The 18,625-nt window shown below is 39.6% G+C and overlaps 2 protein-coding genes across 4 annotated transcripts in view; one reads left to right on the top strand and one right to left on the bottom strand.

Annotated features, from left to right (window-relative positions):
• The window catches only part of nup54 (nucleoporin 54), a 12,662-nt gene extending 6,477 nt beyond the window's left edge, over positions 1–6,185 (top strand). For both annotated transcript variants that reach the window (XM_014006487.1, XM_014006488.1), the window contains 10 exons: positions 1,459–1,617; positions 1,930–2,156; positions 2,236–2,423; positions 2,554–2,750; positions 3,480–3,534; positions 3,615–3,708; positions 4,254–4,361; positions 4,983–5,102; positions 5,316–5,426; positions 5,683–6,185. In XM_014006487.1, the coding sequence (XP_013861941.1) occupies positions 1,459–1,617; positions 1,930–2,156; positions 2,236–2,423; positions 2,554–2,750; positions 3,480–3,534; positions 3,615–3,708; positions 4,254–4,361; positions 4,983–5,102; positions 5,316–5,426; positions 5,683–5,811 (1,388 nt within the window). In that variant the 3' untranslated portion in view covers positions 5,812–6,185. The remainder of the gene's footprint in view (positions 1–1,458; positions 1,618–1,929; positions 2,157–2,235; positions 2,424–2,553; positions 2,751–3,479; positions 3,535–3,614; positions 3,709–4,253; positions 4,362–4,982; positions 5,103–5,315; positions 5,427–5,682) is intronic.
• Positions 5,945–14,396, bottom strand: ppef2b (protein phosphatase with EF-hand domain 2b). 2 transcript variants are annotated; one of them, XM_014006485.1, is made up of 19 exons: positions 14,256–14,396; positions 13,920–14,079; positions 13,812–13,829; positions 13,694–13,702; positions 13,340–13,467; positions 11,803–11,857; positions 11,535–11,710; positions 11,316–11,430; positions 11,175–11,221; positions 10,895–11,061; positions 10,747–10,783; positions 10,528–10,677; positions 10,116–10,442; positions 8,715–8,900; positions 8,493–8,635; positions 8,304–8,410; positions 7,510–7,673; positions 7,279–7,366; positions 5,945–7,169 (listed from the first exon to the last, which is right to left on the bottom strand). In XM_014006485.1, exons 2-19 carry the CDS (start codon positions 14,014–14,016, stop codon positions 6,985–6,987), a joined length of 2,199 nt encoding a protein of 732 aa, XP_013861939.1. In that variant the 5' UTR covers positions 14,017–14,079; positions 14,256–14,396; the 3' UTR covers positions 5,945–6,984. The 2 variants fall into 2 exon arrangements, with proteins under 2 accessions (XP_013861939.1, XP_013861940.1); XM_014006486.1 differs by lacking the exon at positions 13,694–13,702.
• Positions 14,397–18,625: the final 4,229 nt, after the last annotated feature.

Below are 18,625 nucleotides of genomic sequence, written 5' to 3'. Positions count from 1 at the left end.
GGCTGAGATCTTGCGTGGAGCCCCAGATCGAGGGAGATTAGTTGTGGTCTTGTATGTCTTCCATTTTCTGATTATCGCTCCCACAGTAGATTTTCTTCCCAGCCTGGTGCAGGTCTACAATTCGGTTTCTGGTGTCCTCCAACAGCTCTTTCGTCTTCACCATAGTGGAGTTTGGAGTGTGACTGTTTGAGGTTGTGGGCAGGTGTCTTTTATACTGTTAACGACTTCAAACAGGTGCCATTAATACAGGTAATGAGTGGGGGAAAGAGGAGCCTCTTAAAAAAGTTACTGGTCTGTGACAGCCAGAAATCTTGCTTGTTTGTAGGTGACCAAATACTTATTTTCCACCATTATTTGCAAAAAAAGTCAGACAAAATGATTTTCTCAAATTTTTTTCACATTTTGTCTCTCATAGTTGAGGTCTACCTATGATGTCAATTACAGGCCTCTCTCATCTTTTTAAGTGGGAGAACTTGCACAATTGGTGACTGACTAAATACTTATTTTCCCCACTGTATTCCTATTCATCCTTTTATTACCACACAGTCAGCTTGAATTTATCTGTTTTTTGCTCATATAACTTACTTTTATACAACCTGGTAAAACTCGTCATGTCATTTTCTTTACTGTAAAGTCATTTGAAAGCATATTTTAAGCCTTGATTCTTATCAAATATATCATTATGTCTGTCTGATTTTTGAAGTGTTGAATGGGCTTGCCACGCCACCATTACGTGAGACATTCTAAACATACTGGGCTGCAGAACCCAGTTTAGGCAGAAGGTAGCATCAGAGGCGCACATTCATGGAACAGACTGTAATTTTTTAAAAAGAAATGTGAGCATTGGTTGAGATCAAACCAGTTATGTACCAATTCATAATGTCTTCCATTGCTTATTGTTGAGGTCTTTTCTCTTGTTTTTAGATATTTTAAGAGTGTTCTTATCTGTCAAATTTTCTTGATTTTTTTTTTTTTTTTTAATTTTGTTCTGTGTTTTGTCCTGCAAATTGTATAGTGAGGTGTTTTGTTTTTTGTGCTCACAGTGGTCCCCAAAGTTGGGGTCGGGACCCACAGTGGGGTCCCGAAACATCAAAGTGGGGTCCTGAAAAGTTTTTTTCCTGAATTAATTACACTAAAGAATGACAACTAACAACTATTTTTTGCCTTTGTTGTCACAACAAAGTAAAGTAAGTGTACTTAAAATGGACAAAAATAGCGTAATAAATATTGTTACTATGCACAGGGGGAACAGGTCTCCACTGCTGGTATTTTGTGAGTCAAAAGCTGAAAAGTTTGGGAACCACTGCTCTAGGACAAAGGATGAGATTTAGCTGTTGTGTTAATTCCTGCATATTTCCACTGCCATGAATTGTGGTAACGTTGATTAATGTGCGTTGTCCTAATCGAAAAATATATATAAAACACTAATTTTCAATTTGTTTACATATTTTGCTTTAGGAGGCCTGTTTAGTAACACACAAAACAAAGGGTTTGGATTTTCATCAGGCCTTGGAACTGGTACCGCCACTGGAGCATCAGGTTTTGGAACTGGATTAGGAACAACTGGCCTTGGTGGATTTGGAGGTTTTAACATCCAGTCGACCCAACAGCAGCAAGGTGATCTTTTCCTAAATGTTGAAGAATTTACATGCAAAGATTTAAAAACTATGATTGTTAAAAATGCTGAAACTCGGCATACATTTATACAGAAAGTTACACATTAAGGTTCAAAATTATGAGCAGCTCACACATAATTCATAGTTATATGGGTCATACATTTTCTACTAAAAGTCAACAAGCTCAGAATTTTATTTTAAGCTTTTATATTGCCAATAATTCAGCAGTCGTTGACTTTGAGATTTAAGACTACAGATACTAAGAAAAAGTGAGACAACCTGATGTCCTTTTACCTCTCTGGTTCCTGAGCAGGAGGCTTGTTTGGCCAGCCGGCCCAGCAGCAGGGTCAGACTCAGCCCACCCAGCTTTACCAGCAGGTCACCGCTCTGTCGGCCCCGACCCTGTTAGGAGATGAACGGGACTCCATTCTTGCTAAGTGGAACCAGCTGCAGGCCTACTGGGGTACAGGAAAGGGCTACTACAGCAACAACAGCCAGCCGGTGGATTTTACTCAAGAGAACCCTTTTTGCAGGTTCAAGGTGAAATGATACAGTTTGAATGTTTTCGCCGGGTGCTCGTAAATTTGAAAACTAAAATCTGTGTCTCGTTGTTCCTCAGGCTGTGGGATATAGCTGCATCCCAGTGAGTAAGGATGAAGATGGTTTAGTGGTCTTGATGCTCAATAAGAAAGAAGCAGACGTGAGGGCGCAGCAGCAGCAGCTGGTGGAGTCTCTTCACAAAGTCCTGGGAAGCAACCAGACACTAACTGTGAATGTGGAAGGGGTCAAATCCCTGCCAAATGACCAGTAAGTCTTCTTACTTGTCATACAAACACCAGAAACTGTTTTGTTCTTTCTTTTTTTCTTTGTAATCGATGATTTAGACGTTCTCTTGAAAGAAAGATGAGCTTCTCTTCATGCTATGACTGACTTCCAGGACAGAGGTGATCATTTACGTGGTGGAGCGTTCCCCTAACGGCACCTCCAAGAGGATCCCAGCCTCCAATCTCTTCAGCTACCTGGAGCAGGCCAACATTAAGGTTCAGCTCACACAGATCGGAGTGATCATGTCAGTCACACGCACAGAGCTCTCACCAGCTCAGCTCAAACAGCTGCTGCAGAACGCTCCTGCAGGTAAATTTGGGCACAGTTGAGTGTTGACAAGCTGTGTGAAGCTGACACCCCACCCACACAAAAAATCCAAACAAGTAAGCGGATTGGTTAGTGCTTCGTTTGTGCAGGTTTGTGCAGTTAAAATGAGCGTTTTTGCTGTTATAGTTTTTGAGATATTAAGCATTATGTCTTTAGCTCATTATGACGTCACCATCCCCCCAGCAACCTCCGAAATTAACCAAAACATTATACTATTTTTGTGCCTCGTTTGTGCAGGTTAGTGCAGTAGAAATGAACGTTTGTGCTGTTACAGTTTTTGAGATATTACAAGTTCTTAGTTGTACGCGATGACATCATCGTCCCCCCAGCACGCTCCGAAATGGTGACGTCATCGGCCGAAATTATAACTGCTAATATCTCGAAAACAAAAGCAGCACAAACGACAGTTTTTACTGCACAAACATGCCCAAAAGGAGCACTAACGACCTAGCCCACTTTGGTTAGTTTTTGGAGCAATCTGGGGTGATGGTGAACAGTAGATGACCAAAAAATATAATACTTAATATCTCGGAAACCAAAACTGCACAAACAACACTTTTAACGGCACAAACCTGCACAAACGGAGCACTAACGATTCTGACTATTTGATGGATTTTTTGACGTGGGTGGGGTGTCAGCTTCACACAGCTGTGTTGACAAGCGTGCAAGTGATGCGATTTTCACGATGGATGAGGTGTTTTCTCTCAACAGGAGTGGATCCCATCATCTGGGAACAGGCTAAGGTGGACAACCCTGAACCTGAGAGGTTAGTTTGTGTCGTACATCATTCATTAAAAATACAATAAAAACTGTTCAACATGACTGATTTAGTTTTAATTTTGCTAGGTTGATCCCTGTCCCCATGGTTGGTTTTAAGGAGCTGCTGCGCAGATTACAGATCCAGGAACAGATGACTAAACAACATCAGACTAGAGTGGATGTGAGTAAAAATACCTCTGCTGTCGTTTCTAGTTTTAGCAGGAGGGGTGGGGGAGGACTGGCAAGAATGGGCACAGAGCTGCTTGATTATCAGCGAAGGAATTCTGAGGCAGGTTTTTGTGGCGTCAAGGACAGCACAGATGTCCAGTTGATGCTCGATGCCAGCACTTGTTTTAATCTGCAATTGTTCAGGAATTCTCCACTGAATTCCTAAAATCTGCAAGAGCAGATGTGTTTCACAGGTTGTTTTTGGCTTTTGTAAGCTGAAAATGTTACATTTATTGGCAAATATTTTTGGCTTGAATGTTACCTTGTGTAAAAATGCAGCTAGATAAATCACGTAGGATAAGTCGTCTGTAACCCCACACTTAGACACAGTCAATGCTTTCTTCTCTAGCCGTTTTGTAAATGATTCACTTTCCAAATTGTCTGCTTTATAATACAGTCGTATTAAAACAGTTGTTATTAAACAGAATAAGTAGTCAATAATGTAAAGTGTGAGGACGCTAATTGTTGCGTTTCCCCTTTTTATTTATCCACCTGCAGATCATCTCCAACGACATCAGCGAGCTGCAGAAGAACCAGGCGACAACCGTGGCCAAGATTGCTCAATACAAGAGGAAGCTGATGGATCTCTCACACAGAGTGCTGCAGGTACCTGCTTCACATCATTTTCTTCAAGTCTATTTCAAACAAGGACTCTTTATTTAGTCCCTTTTTTTAATTTGTACGTTTAAAAACAAACAGGTTTTTGTGATTCAGCAAAAAATAGCTGTGTCACTGAAAGTTAAATTACACAATAAAAACTGTTTATGTTGCCTGGAAATGAATCTAATGTAAAAAAAAAAAAAAAAAACCAGAGAGCTGATTTGATTGTATGCCAGAGATAATCTGGAGCCTCAGCATAGCCAGAACCTGACCAGTTATGGATTGTATAGAGCTTCAAAATCTAAAATGTCACGCCGGCTGTGGCTCTCCAGAGTCTTGGTAAATTTAGATAAAGTCACAAAAATAATACAACAGCTGTTTAAATATAAATGCCACAAAGCTGACATTTAAACAGCTCAACCAAGCAGCAGTCTCACATATTTAATGTCTTTAAAAAGTTTATTGCATTTGGTAAAAACACATTCAGAATTCTTCTTTTTCTTCCACGAATAGTTAAACTTTATGAATACCATCTGTTTGTTTGATCCAGTTTGAATGACCTGGCACCGTCTGCTTCTGCTTCGTCTGTGGTCCAATAACGCCGCCGTATTTCTCGTTTTCTGAAAGGTACTGATCAAACAGGAGATTCAGAGAAAAAGCGGTTATGCTATCCAGGTGGATGAGGAGCACCTCAGGGTGCAGCTGGACACCATTCAGTCAGAACTCAATGCTCCCACACAGTTCAAGGCAAGTGTTTAAACTGCTGTAGCATTGTTTTTACTGCCAGCAGCTTTTTTTTTCAGTCATTAATCTGAATATGTGGACTTAAATTATACCTGCATGTTTTAGTTATAAAGTACATATTGGTAAATCTAAACCAGCTTTATGATATCCTGTTTTAATGCAGACGTCTTTAATTGGATGCTTTATTTATGATTTTTAATGTTTTTATGTACACAGGGCCGTTTGAATGAATTAATGTCCCAGATTCGAATGCAGAACCACTTTGGAGCTGTGAGGTCAGAGGAGCGCTACAGTGTTGATGCAGACCTTCTCAGAGAAATCAAACAAGTAAGACAGTCAGAGTTTTGAACCTTTGTTTTCAAGTAAACATCCTATAGTTCGTAGATTAGGTATCAGATTCCCCGGCCATAAGCTAATGCTGTTTAGGGGGGGGGCATGGCATGGAAAATTTTGGGAACCCCTGTTCTGGATAAAAGCCAAATTATCATTCTAATGAATTCAAGACAAGCTCTAGATCTGTAAAAGTTCATACATTAGTCACTTTTTATTTTTGACCAAAACACTTTTTATTCCAAACTTTCAGCATTTGAAGCAGCAGCAGGACGGCTTAAGTCACTTGATTGGCGTCATCAAAGAAGACATGGAGGACATCAAACTGATTGAGCACGGACTGAGTGACAGCGGTCACATGAGAGGAGGCATCTTGAACTGAAAATACATGTTTGGACCCAACATCAGCCTGAAAAATGGCACCCAGACCAGTAAATGGAACAATCGCAAAGCTTCACTGAGATGACCGTCTTAGCAGGCTTATAAAGGATTAGTTTGAAATTGTATTTGCCTCATTGTTTGTTCTTTTTTTTCCAGTCAATAAAATAAACTTCCCTACAGTCGGGACAGCTTAATGGAGAGACTCGATATCTAATAAAAGCTGGCTCCCTTTTGTCTAATCAGATTATAGGTGTGATTAGGCCTATAACTGTCTAGAGGAAATAAACAAGCTGAGGTTAAATGTGTGCCATGATGACTGTAAATTTTGTATTTTTTATGCTATTAGAATATTAATAAATTTAGTTTAGAATCAAACTTGTGAACAAACTTGATCGTGTTGTTTTTTGCTGTGAAAGCCCATGTTTGGTATTCATATGGGTCATGTGGTCTTTGTTTACCTCAACACACTCACTTTCCTACATCTCATCAAAGCAGGGCTTGAGTTGATAGGATTTATGTCCTGGACTCTCATCCCTGTGTTGAACTGATTAGAGCGCCTCTAAACGGGTTATACATCTCCTCGTGCAACAGGTCACCCATATCCTAAAGGTCTGAGTTCAACAACTGTCAGGCAGGAGTAAACATTCATTCAGCTGTTTGAAGGAAGGAATGAAAGCCTTGCAGCCTGAAAAGCATGAAATGAAGTGAAAAATATTTACACTATTCATATTGAATGAAGTGTTTATTCACCAACTGGACAGGTGAACATAGAATAATGATGGAAAATAGCCATAAAACTAGAAGAGGTATAAACATCTCCTTAACACCTGGATTAATAATAATGATGCACTGGATCAAGCTCGTCTACCAACTCAACGGTTTGGGTAGACGAGCTTGATCGTCTACCAACTCAACGGTTTGGGTAGACGAGCTTGATCGTCTACCAACTCAATGGTTTGGGTAGACGAGCTTGATCGTCTACCAACTCAACGGTTTGGGTAGACGAGCTTGATCGTCTACCAACTCAACGGTTTGGGTAGACGAGTTTGATCGTCTACCAACTCAACGGTTTGGGTAGACGAGCTTGATCGTCTACCAACTCAACGGTTTGGGTAAGTGTCTCCAGAGGGAACAAATCTAACGTCTAAGTTGCCGCAGCTCCTGTTCTGGGCCGTCAGCTGTGCGTGGAGAGGTCCACCAGCCGGAAAGCCTCCATGAACTCATTGATGTCAATGCTGCCGTCTTTGTTGAAGTCCATGCTCTGGGCCAGGTCTGCGATGGCCTTATCGCTGATTTCCATCTTCAGGTGAGAGCTCAGGAGTTTCCAGGTTTGATGAAACTCTTCGAAAGAGATCAAACCTGGAGGAGGAGGTATTTAAGTTGAATACGTTTGACATTTAATCTTAACATTCTGTCATTCATTTGAGCCAATGAGCTAGCTATTTGGAGATCCATGCTGCTTACTCACCTGAATGGTCTGTGTCTATCATGCGAAAGATGGTTTCCAGATTGGAGTGGTTTTTGTACATAGTATCCATGATACTGGTATCTGACACCTGCCAGGAGATTCAATGTGAAATCCAATTTTATGAGATTTGTGAATCGTTGCTTTCTGTTTCAGATTCAGGGGTGTTAGTTTGTCCTGTTCTTTCCAACACGTGGAGCAGCAAGGGGGTAAGGTGAGACCAAACAAAAGCACCTGTAGTTTGGGCTCAGTGATGGACAGCTCTCTGATCCACTGCTGGTAGTTCACCATCCCATACTGGGTCCTGCTGATGAGCTGAGGGCGCAGCATCCTCCAAGGCAGACCCAGCTTCAGGACGCTTTCTGTAGCCACTGCCCAATGCCTCAGAGAGATCATCCCTGAAATACGAACGGGATATAAGTGACCATCATCACATCGAAACGAGGATTAAGTCCAAAAGTGGAATGTGGAGATATAGGCAGATAGGGTTTTGATTTAAACAAGTGCAAAAATTGCATTTTGTCAAAACATAATGAATTAATGCCTTGTCGATGTATCATTTGAATGAACTGTCATAATCCTAAAAAAAATTTTGAAGCATTTTTTGAGCAGTAGCAACAAAAAAAAAAAACTGATTTTGAGGAAAAACACCTTAAAATTTTCCCTGTGAGCTGGCAATGTTTTTGTTTCTTTCCAATTGGAATATACTATAATATACAAATAATATTTGAGGATTCCTTTTTATATTAACATCAAAATTACTCAATAAATTTACATAAAATTAGGATTCAGACCAAATGGTAATGTATTATCATAACCAACAAGACAAATTAAGTCATATCTCTGGATAAGCTTATCAGGTATCAAAATGTAGCTTTTAAAGCCAGGAATCTGAAAATATAATTAGGTAATTTCAACCAAATTTGGCTTAGTCCTCATTTCGATATGGGTCACATATGTGTTCATGTTCTTCCATTTCTTACTGGTGGATGTAGAAATAATCAAACACATCGCTGTGCTTTTTGCACCTGTTTTGTTGGGATCAAACTCCTTGAAGGCACTGATGAGATCAGACTTGTGTACAAACAGTTGCTCCTTCAGAGCTTGAAGAGCCGACCTCTCCGTCCAGCGGACACTGGTTTACAGAAATAACAATTTAAAAAAAGTGATATCATTAAAAGCTTCAACCTCTGTGACTTGACTTTCCAGATGTGTACCTCTGTCTCAGTGTGAGCTCTCTGCAAGTCCTGCTGGCCTGGTACTGGATGCAGTGGGGGACCAAGTCAGGGCCCATTCTGATGTATGCCCCCCTGTTACTGCCCACCTCATAGTAGTTGGAGGCTGAAAATATTGTCAATACCTGTATGTAAGGAAGGGAAAGTTTTCAGTCCTTTCTCCACGGTGAACTTTTGGCCGGAGGTGTGTTTCTCTGTGCTCACCCTGCGGTTGTGACAGAACTCGTAGCCGTCCTGTTTGCACTCGTGGGAGCGGATGAGGAGCTGGAGGTTGTGTCTTCCCAGCACCTCCTCAGTGACATCTGGCCCCCAGTAGCAGCCCCCACCACGCACCTCGTTGGGGATGCAACCGTTCTGTGGCATCGGGTCGCTCCACAGCAGGTCCACTATCTGGTGGGGTTAGATTAAAGGTTGACTGTGGAACACAGCAGCCTGCAAACGTTTGGGTTGATGAACACGGTGTCCGATCAATTCAAACTTTTCAACGTTTTTAGCGAGAGTTGCAGAGGTTTAAAAAACAAAGAAAACTGAAGCTTTTAGATCATTTATAAAAAATAGAACTATGACTGTTATTGTGACTATTACTGTTATCATGGGGTGATGCAAATTTCAAATGTATGTTCAACTCCTCAACAATTTGATCAATGCTAGCTTTCTTAACATAAAGTAACTGATGTCAAGCTCCCAAACTGAGCTCAGGAAGTTTAGTTTGAAAACAAGCTGTCAAGAAACCTTCAGTAAATTTAGCAGATTGATAAAAGACGAAGATATAAAGAAAAAAATGTATGCATTTTTTTGGCCAGATATAGATGTTTGACAAACAATAAAATACAGAACTGATTTTTGAAAAGATTGCAAAATCATTGAAAAAACAATAAAAGACTAATAATAATAATAATATAAATAAATAAATAAATAAAAAACAGGGAAAGATCTCAAAGTGCACCCAAGCCATCTTTCATGTTGGACTTTTGGTCAAACCTGAAAGCTATGTGTGGTCTCATACATATCTTCACACTCAAAGTATGTATTAAGGATTACCACAGCTACCACCACATCAAGCATCACTTCAATGTCTGCGACTTTCTGTGGCTTTGACTGAGTGATAGTCAGTCTTGTGCTTCCTAAGGCTGATTGGCCATCTGCTGATCACTTACTGAAAGTTTCATTAAAATCTGTCTGGTGGTTCATGGAATATTTTGCTATCAGACAGATAAAGATGACTGTAACAGTTAGTTGTATGATGTGTTTTTTAATAAGTCTGTTAATCTGTTGGTCAGTTAGCTCTCAGTGTATAGCCATTTATGTCTTAAGGGTAATTAGCTTTGGTGGCCATCCTAAATTGGGTTGACTCCCCAGCTCCAGAATTTTATTCAAAGCTGTCCAGCAGCTCATGAGATTTAGATGTAGACAAACACAAACGAGCAAATCATTCTCTGCTTTTTGATGCCAGTGATAAGTAACCACAGTGGATATTCTCCTTTGTAAATATTTAAAACTATATCAGATAAAAAAGCAAATATTCTCAAACATAGAAAGAGTTTGGAAATCAAAAGTATCCTTTACTGACTTAAAGAGGAAATGTACGCAGAAACTGTCACTCACCTGTTTCCATTCATGCCCATGTCTTCCAGTTCCTTCTCCAAACCTTGGCTCTGAATCAGGCTCTGCTGTCTTTGTGTCTCTGTAGGCCGGATCCAACCCAGCCAGCCTGTGCCTCTTCCTCAGCTCGTCCTCCACAGAGCCGCTCACATCATTGTTCACGGACAGGTTGTGGAGGGAACGCCGTGGAGAGACGCTCCTCTGAGTCGATGCAAAGCTGTGGTTGGTCAGAGATCGCACTCGACGTCGGCCCTCCACGGGCCCACCAGCATCTCCGTTCCTGCTGCTGCTGCCATGGATCATCTTAGGAGGCCGTAAAACTGACACATACTGCACACACACACACATCACAACGCCTGCTTTAGGTCTGAGTTGGTTTGTTTTGAACAAAACACGGTGACTTGGCTTCTCTTACTCTGTGTCTGTCCATTCTGGTGAGGACATTGAGGTTGGTTGAGTTAGAGATGCCTCCATGAACAACCAGCACTTTGTGATTGATCACTGTGGCCACAGGAAGCCAGCTGAAGATCTTCTGGAGAAGCTTTAGAATCTTCTTCCCATGAACCTGAAGACAAGTTAGAGGAAATATCACAAAGTCCCATGCTCATAAACCATGACAGAGTCCAATACTTACCCTGTATTTCCCCAGAACCTCTTTAGTGAAACCATATCTAAATTAACACACACACACACACAAAATAAAAAGCACTTTTGGTGTCAAGTGTTGTAAGTGTGGTAATATTTCAATAACTTGTGTTGTGACCAACTGCAGTTGGTCTTACCTCAGGTTGACGATGTGGTCTTCATGGTTCCCTCTGTTCAGATGCACATCATGGGGGTAAACAAGCAGGAACCCAAACAGGATGAGCAGAATCTCCAAAGAGTTCTTGCCACGATCCACAAAGTCCCCGTTGAAGACGTACGGTTTCTCACACGATGGTAAACCATTCTGGACAATTGAAATTCAGGTTTGTTTATATTTTAAATGAATATTTTGATGGACAACATGATGACTTATAGAAAGTCTTATTATAGAATATTTTATGACTTATAGAATATTACCTTATAGAATATCAACAGCAGGTCTTCAAGCTGCCCGTGCAAGTCTCCTGAAAAACAAAAGTACCATATCTGTTTTAAGAACAACAAAAGAGAAAACTTTGAGGGGGAAAAAGATTCTAAGAATGGTTTGATGCAAGGTACCACAGATAGTAATCTCCTTGGTCTGGCAGACAGAGACGTGATTGATGTTTGGAAGAAATCGTAAAAGTCTCCAAGTCTCTCCAAGAATCTGCAGCACGTACCGAGCATGGAGCTGCTACTGGGAGGAAAACACGTATAAATAAACTGGGGGTGGAAAAAAAACACACTTTGCTTTTTGTCAGGTTCAAATATCTATCACCTGGAGGAGGGTGCACCTACTTGTTTCTGCTTCAAAGCCTCCATTAGCTTTGACACCCCACAGAAGGTCATGGGAAAGGTTAGATGAGGGCCACTGTAGCTGTCGGGCACCTCAACGCCCTTGTAGCAAAAATATCGCTCCCACTCCGTCTCATGGCAGACTTCATTCTCACGAAATATGTGAGATATTAGGTTTCCTTCATTGCAAACAAAAGAAGAGGGCCGGGATCAAACCCTGAATGTGTCCACGGTGACTTAAACACAACATATTAGAGATTTAATGTCTTACTTTCACTGCTGGCTGGGGTAAAGTGATCCATCAAGAAGCCAAAAAAGTTGTACAGCTGAGTGATGGAAAAAAAAAATCATTAAATTGTGAATATTTGATCAACAGATAATGTTGCATGGAGCTTATGGACATAAAGGAAATAAAGTTATGTTACTTGGAGTCAAGTTATTAGAGTGGGTTTGTTGTTTTACTATGACAAGCTGTATAAATTCATGAATAAAAGGCTTTGCAGTAAGGTTTTTATCACGCGCTGCTTTATGTTACTCAGACTTAACTTTAAATGTTGTTGCAGTCTTTTGAGGCGATCACTGAAATCAAGCGATATCTGTAAGTCTCCCTGAGACTTCTCAACCAGTCCACAGCCAATTTGGCTCAAGCTGCTCCAGTTGTCTCAAGTTCAAAGGTTTCCTTCTCCAGGCTTCATGTTTCAGCTCCTTCTACAGATGTTTAACAGTATTTAGATCCGAGCTCACTTCGGAACAGTCCGGTGTTTTGTTCGGAGCCATCCTTGTGTTTTTAACTGCATGTTTTGAGTCATTATTCTGAAGGAGGACCGAGACCAAGCTTTCTGACACTGGGCTGCATATTTTGCTCCAGAATGCCTTGATGGTCTTGAGATTTCATTGTACCCTGGGTAGATTGGTGACATCCTGTGCCAGATGCAGCACAGCAGCCCCAGACCATGACGAAGCCTCCTCTGCGTTCCACTGAAGGTGCGGTGTAGAGACGTGACGTTCCTGAATGGTCCAAATCTTTTGAACAGCTCTTTAAAATGAACAGTGGCAACTCAGTCGCAGGCAACTGAAAGCTGTTCCTTTGTAAATAGTTTCTTTGTGATTCCTTTGTGTTCCTCACACACTATCCCAAGTCACTTTGCACTGTCCTTATGTTGTATGTCACTGCGTTTGTCTATGTGGTCACATTCAGCTGTACGTAGTGACGTCACAAACTGTTCAAATTTGAACGTCTCCTTGAAACAAAAAAGATAAACAAGTTCAGGCTCCTTAAAGAGCATGTGTTCTTTTCTTTGTATGCTTCATTTTTGGGTCTGTGAACATAAAGCTGATCTGATTTAATGATAAAACTGTTTCATCTGCCCAAAGGACATTCTTTCATAAGATTTGTGGCTTACCCATATCCATTTAAACAAATTCTTGCCTTGCTTTTTTATGATTCGGTGTCCTCCTCTGTCGTTTTCTTTGGCTCCACTTTGGCTGTGATCTGACACAGCTGTACCTCGACCTTGGCGTTCACTTTGGTCTTTTTGGATGTTGTACTTGGCTCTTTGGTTGCCACTCATCATATCCTTCTCTTCAACTTGTCATCCTTTGCTAGCAACCATGTCCACCGAGAAACAGGCTGCAGAACCGAAATTCAAAAGCAGCGACTGGTTTTCATCAGTTGATTTCTAGTAATTTTTTTGTTTTATTACTTTTGTCAATTTGAAGTTATTTCAGTGGCCTTTGGGGTTTTTTTTTTCCTTAAAGATAGAGTACAGACAAAAATGATCTGCCTTTGTTTAACTTTTTGAACTCACCTTTATCTGGTTTTGTTCTCCTGCGTATTCGATAGACTGGAAGATGTTCCAGGTGCACCTGCGCCTCATCTCCAGCCGAGCAACATATTGTCTGTACCAGCGCTGGATTAACAGAGCTGCTCTGATTGCTGAGAAAACAGAAATAAAAACAGAAGAATTTGATCCTGGATTCATGAGCCGTTCTGACTTTACAAGAGGCCTTTTGAGTCAAAATGAAACCCCTTTAAGAATAAAAGTCTTTACTTTTTTTACTACCACCTAACTACTTAAACTCTATAACATTTTGTTAATTCAAGTTGTCCTCTACTGCTAATAATATCATTCAAAACATCAGATACAGTCTGAAGGACTTACCTGTGGCAGCTTCACAGGTTGCATGAAATTCAGGTTTAGATTACAGATGAGATCAAACACAAATTGAGAATTGAGAAGCAAATTTATTGGGTCAAAGTTTGGTAAAATAAATAAATACCTGGGACTGAGATGCTGACTGGACATGAAAAAAACAAAGACACATAATAAACGTTAAAACACTACAATTCAAAGTGAGCCTTTCATTAAATTTGCATAAATAATTCACCTTTGTCACACTTCTCCTGCTGAGGTCTGGATTTTCCCACGCCGCATCCCATGACCCTTTGCGGTTTCAGTTGTCGGAAACAAACGGGCACATTCATGTGTGAGACTCAGATATGTGACCTTGTGATTTGCATCCTGGGATTGTTTCTGGAGTAAAATATCTGCAAACAAAGTAACAAATTATTCTGTTACTTTTCCACCATCTTTTTACACACCTGATTAATGCGACTTCAACAATAAGGCATAAACAGTATGTTATTTAGAAAAATCATCTCATTTGCTTGCTTTTCTGGACAGTAAAAACATATAATTTTTGAATGAAATAAATGAAACTCACCCGTCATTCATTTTTACCTCAGCTCAAAAGTTGTCTTTTTATCATATGAGGCTCCTTCCTGCTGCTTGTAGTTACATACAAAGTAAAAGGGCTGTAACTCCTTACAGCTCCACAGCGAGCACACACTGACCTGTGAACATCTTGGACGGGCTCCTTTGATCACTTACTCAAAACAAGATGCAAGTGGATTAGGATTAAACCTTACTACAGTCGGCATCCGCACTGAATAAACAGATGAGGGCTCTGTTAAAGGGCAGCAAGCCTTTTAAAGCAATGTTGAGCTGTGGAGCTTTAGATAAGGGTTATGTGGCAACAACATGTTTTATATGACAACTTTTAGTCATTTGATCAAAACTATAAGCATTAATTACTGTGATGAACAATTTATTTCTAATCAATGAGACATATCTAAGCATTTGGAGGGGAACCCACACAAAAACCAAACATCTATCCAATTTTTTAAACCTGTGTTTTCCTTCCAGGTCCAGCAGTCACTGTGGATCAAGGTAGGTAGACAGGTCACATGTCTATCACAAAGAGACAAACAATCATTCACACTCACAACTTGGGACAATTTAAATTTACCAAATAGCCTAACGTGTGTGTTTTTGGTTTGTGGGAGGAAACCAGAGGACTTGGAGAAAACCCACATGTGCGTAAGGAAAGCACGCAAACTTTGCAAATTTGTGGAGCTGTGTCTGGGTTGGGAGGCGATTCTGCAAACTTTTTTCCTGAAAAGCAACTGCACCGCTGTGCTGCACCTCCTACACAAAAACTTAGAATCAGTACAACTGCAAGTAATTTTCTATCTACAACAGAACGAAAACAAATCAGTTTTACCTTGTAAGGTGTCGACGGTTACATTTTTCAGCCGCTACAATGTGTTGATTATAAAAAGTTATCCTTTTACAACTGCAGCCTTTAAAACTCCCCTCATTATACATGTGAGGAATGTCCGTACTAATATTTATCTTTTAAAGTCTCTCATGGGAGCACAACCCTTTACTGTGAGCCCAGATAGCTGCAGCTGGCAGCGACTCGGTGGGAGACGTCTGCTGCTGAAGGACTTCGCTCTGAGCTGCACACAGTGTCCTCTGGTGTGTCTGAGTGCACGGGCCTAAATGCATGCAGGGATGGAACTCATTCAACATAGAATATATTTAAGAGAATGATAAAAGTTAATTTGCTGGAGAAATATGTAATTGTAAGAATTGTTGTTCAAGGAGTTAAACCTTTATTATTTTTTTCTTTTTTTTTTTTTGTAAACCGAATATTATTTTTAATTGAATTTATTTATTTGAGAAAAAGGGGCAGATATAATAAGAATTTTTCTTCTTCTGCTACCTTTCATTTAATTTATGATTTGTATTTTTGTTGTTTGTTGAATTTATGTTGTTTTTAAAGAAATGAATAAACTTAACTAAAATGAAAAAAATGTCTCTTTACTTGTGTTTCATGGAACAAGTTCTGAAAAAATATAACTTAATTTTTTATGCTTTATTTGGGTTGAGCATATTGAGGAATAAAGTGAGTTTTTGTCTGAATAAAATGTAGTTTGCGTACAATAAAGTGCAAATGTAAAAAGACATATGATGCAACTCCACAGCCACAGTAGGAAATGGTTTCATAAAAATAGCTCAAACCGTAGTAAGAAATATCTTACCTGTCATAGATGACTCTCTGAATGACCTCAGTTTGGATAAATAAAGTTTTGGTCTGACAGGACTGATAAGTTAACGGCTTGTCCAACCAAAGATGTCTGCTAAAATTCAAAGAGGTTCATGAAAACAATGTTTTGTGAAACCTTTACACGGCCATCAGTTTTGAATCACATGGTTAGCATTTTGGTTACAGGTGCATATAGCAGAAGCAGCTAGCTGTTGCATTTCTGCTGCAGCACGCGGCATGTCCAACTCAAATATAATATTTGTGCAGAAACAAGTGTAATTTATGGAACAGCTATTGAACCTTTGCACAAAGTACAATAAATATTGAAAATGTGAGTGATTATAATCTGGCAAAACCGTTTTAAAGGGATTCATACATGCTCTTAAACCTTTACATCATCATCAGTTTCACCATTGCTTTTCACCATTGGTTGCCTTGGCAGAAATGTTTTTCCTCAAAGAACATAAGTAAGTAGTCAGTTACGTTTGCTGGTCTATGACGAGCATTAGGCACCATCTTCCAACCTCTGCTACATCTTCCATTGTTTTATAATTTTATTCTTACAAATGTACATTTTTACTTGTCAAAGGTAAAATAAAAATGTTTACAAGACTCACAACCACTATTCCCATGTTTACAATTCCAATCTCTTTCAAAAACTAGAAGCACTTATGGGAGAGCACACCTCCGTCACTCACTAGGTGATCCAGATCAGCACCAAAATTGAATCCTTTCTTCTTTGTGACAACTTCAACATTTCCTAAAAAAAATTCGCCATTGCTACAGAAAACATAATCTCCTAGGTGGAGATGCAAATGCTTCAGGTGATGGCATCAAACCAGTCTGCTGAAACTCTAAAGTACACACAGTTCCAAGTTAAAAAAAAAAACATGGCACACGTTAGGCAAATATTTGAAGAAAGAAGAAAATCTTCCTGCTTCGAGGGGCTGAGACATGTCCATACTCTGACATAGATCTTGTTTCCTGGTTTTACTGAAACTAGCCAAGTATATCATGTAAACCTCATCAACGATTTCTAAAATGACAGTTTTAAGGAAAAATTACAAAACATATGGCAGCGATTGGAAAAGTTTGTAAGTTTCTTATGTAAGTAAATATGGAGAAAGCAGCAAAATATAAATATTTACTAAAATAGTATATAGATAAGCTTGGTTTGGATAAATACTAGATATATAGTCAAATAACATAGCAAAATACAATTAAATGTACCATTTTTTTGTTCCTACGGGTTTAAAAAATTATGCCTGCAGCTCTGTATTTAATATGTAACGTGGCGTCATACTATTCATCTAAATGGTTTTTTTTCCAGTGTTTTAACAGCAGAAAAAATGGTCTTGTTTCAGCTTGTACACACATTCCTCTGGCATTCAGGAAGTCTTATGATTTGATGTCATGTTGTCCCATTTTGGGCCTCATGAGAAAGTTTTTCCTGGCGTCAGTTTAGGCCTGAGGATGTGCTGAGGGGTCGTTAAAGGACACAGAGGGACTGCTCTGTTTGAGACTCACAGAACTCTGAACTCAGCTGAAGCTGTTTTTCCCTTCGTATTTTTATTTGCTTCTGGCTTTCAGATATGAACATCACCTGCACCCCATTTCTTTTCTGAATGGTGTTACATTTCTTCTCTCAAGTCCTTGAAAAACAACTGCAGGGGAATAATACTGATATTGTGTTTATCACAGAAGATTGATACTTTCATATGAAGATGCAAATGGAGGATGCAATAAGAACTGATGAGCACACATATGAAGGAATGAACAACTTATGCTCTATAGTTTGGTGGTAAACCATTGAACCAATAACTATCTGCATGCTTTTTTTATGATGTTTCTTGTATAATTATAGGGTAGGTCATCATTTAAACACAACTGTCATCTTAAATTCTTGATTTAATCCCAATGTGACCAAAAATGACAACGTATCATAGTGATTTTTTTAGTGCAGGGTCAGATTTGTCAGGTCAGGTCAAGACTCACGGCATCTGCTAAAAACCCAATCAAGCCCAGCTGCCAACTCGGTCAGTAACACCTGGCGTTCACAGGAAGTTTCTCATCCAAATGCTGCTCCGCCCTGACCCTGTTCCGCTCCTGTGATAAGACGAGCTCAGGCCCGTTCAGAGAAGCAGGATGCCAAAAAAGATGCCAAAAACTGAAAAAAAAAAAGCCAGAGAAAACAAAACACACATTTCACAACCCGTGGGCAAGTAAAGAATGAAGGAGAAGGAAAGAAAACAAAAAAAAATCTACTTTTTATAATACAGTCAGTGCAAAAGGCTTTAGTTGTTACACATTTCTTATATTTCTGAAAGTATTTCAAATTTGTTGTTTTTTATAATAAACTGCGGCTACTTTTCAATCACTATCTGTCAAGTATTTGACAAATTTTCACCATTTTCTTATTGTTGATGTAATTGTTTATTCAGCAACTTAATTCTAAACCATAAATAAATAAAGCATTAAAACCTCCTAAACCTAAAAGACAAACCAATGCTGGGTCGACACAATGTATCAGTTTCATACTGGATGTTGAGATCCTTTGATAGCGGTAGCCAGTAACAAAATTCAATATCAGTGATCATAAACTGAAGGCCCGCAGGCCAGATATGGTGTACAGGTTTAATACATTAGGCTCACAATGATTTAAACTATTGCTAAATAAGGATACAGTTTAATCTCTTTCAGTG

The sequence above is a fragment of the Austrofundulus limnaeus genome, unplaced genomic scaffold (assembly GCF_001266775.1).
Source record: "Austrofundulus limnaeus strain Quisiro unplaced genomic scaffold, Austrofundulus_limnaeus-1.0 Scaffold36, whole genome shotgun sequence".
In the NCBI taxonomy this organism is placed as follows: domain Eukaryota; kingdom Metazoa; phylum Chordata; class Actinopteri; order Cyprinodontiformes; family Rivulidae; genus Austrofundulus; species Austrofundulus limnaeus.
This window is presented reverse-complemented; position numbering and strand designations above follow the sequence as displayed.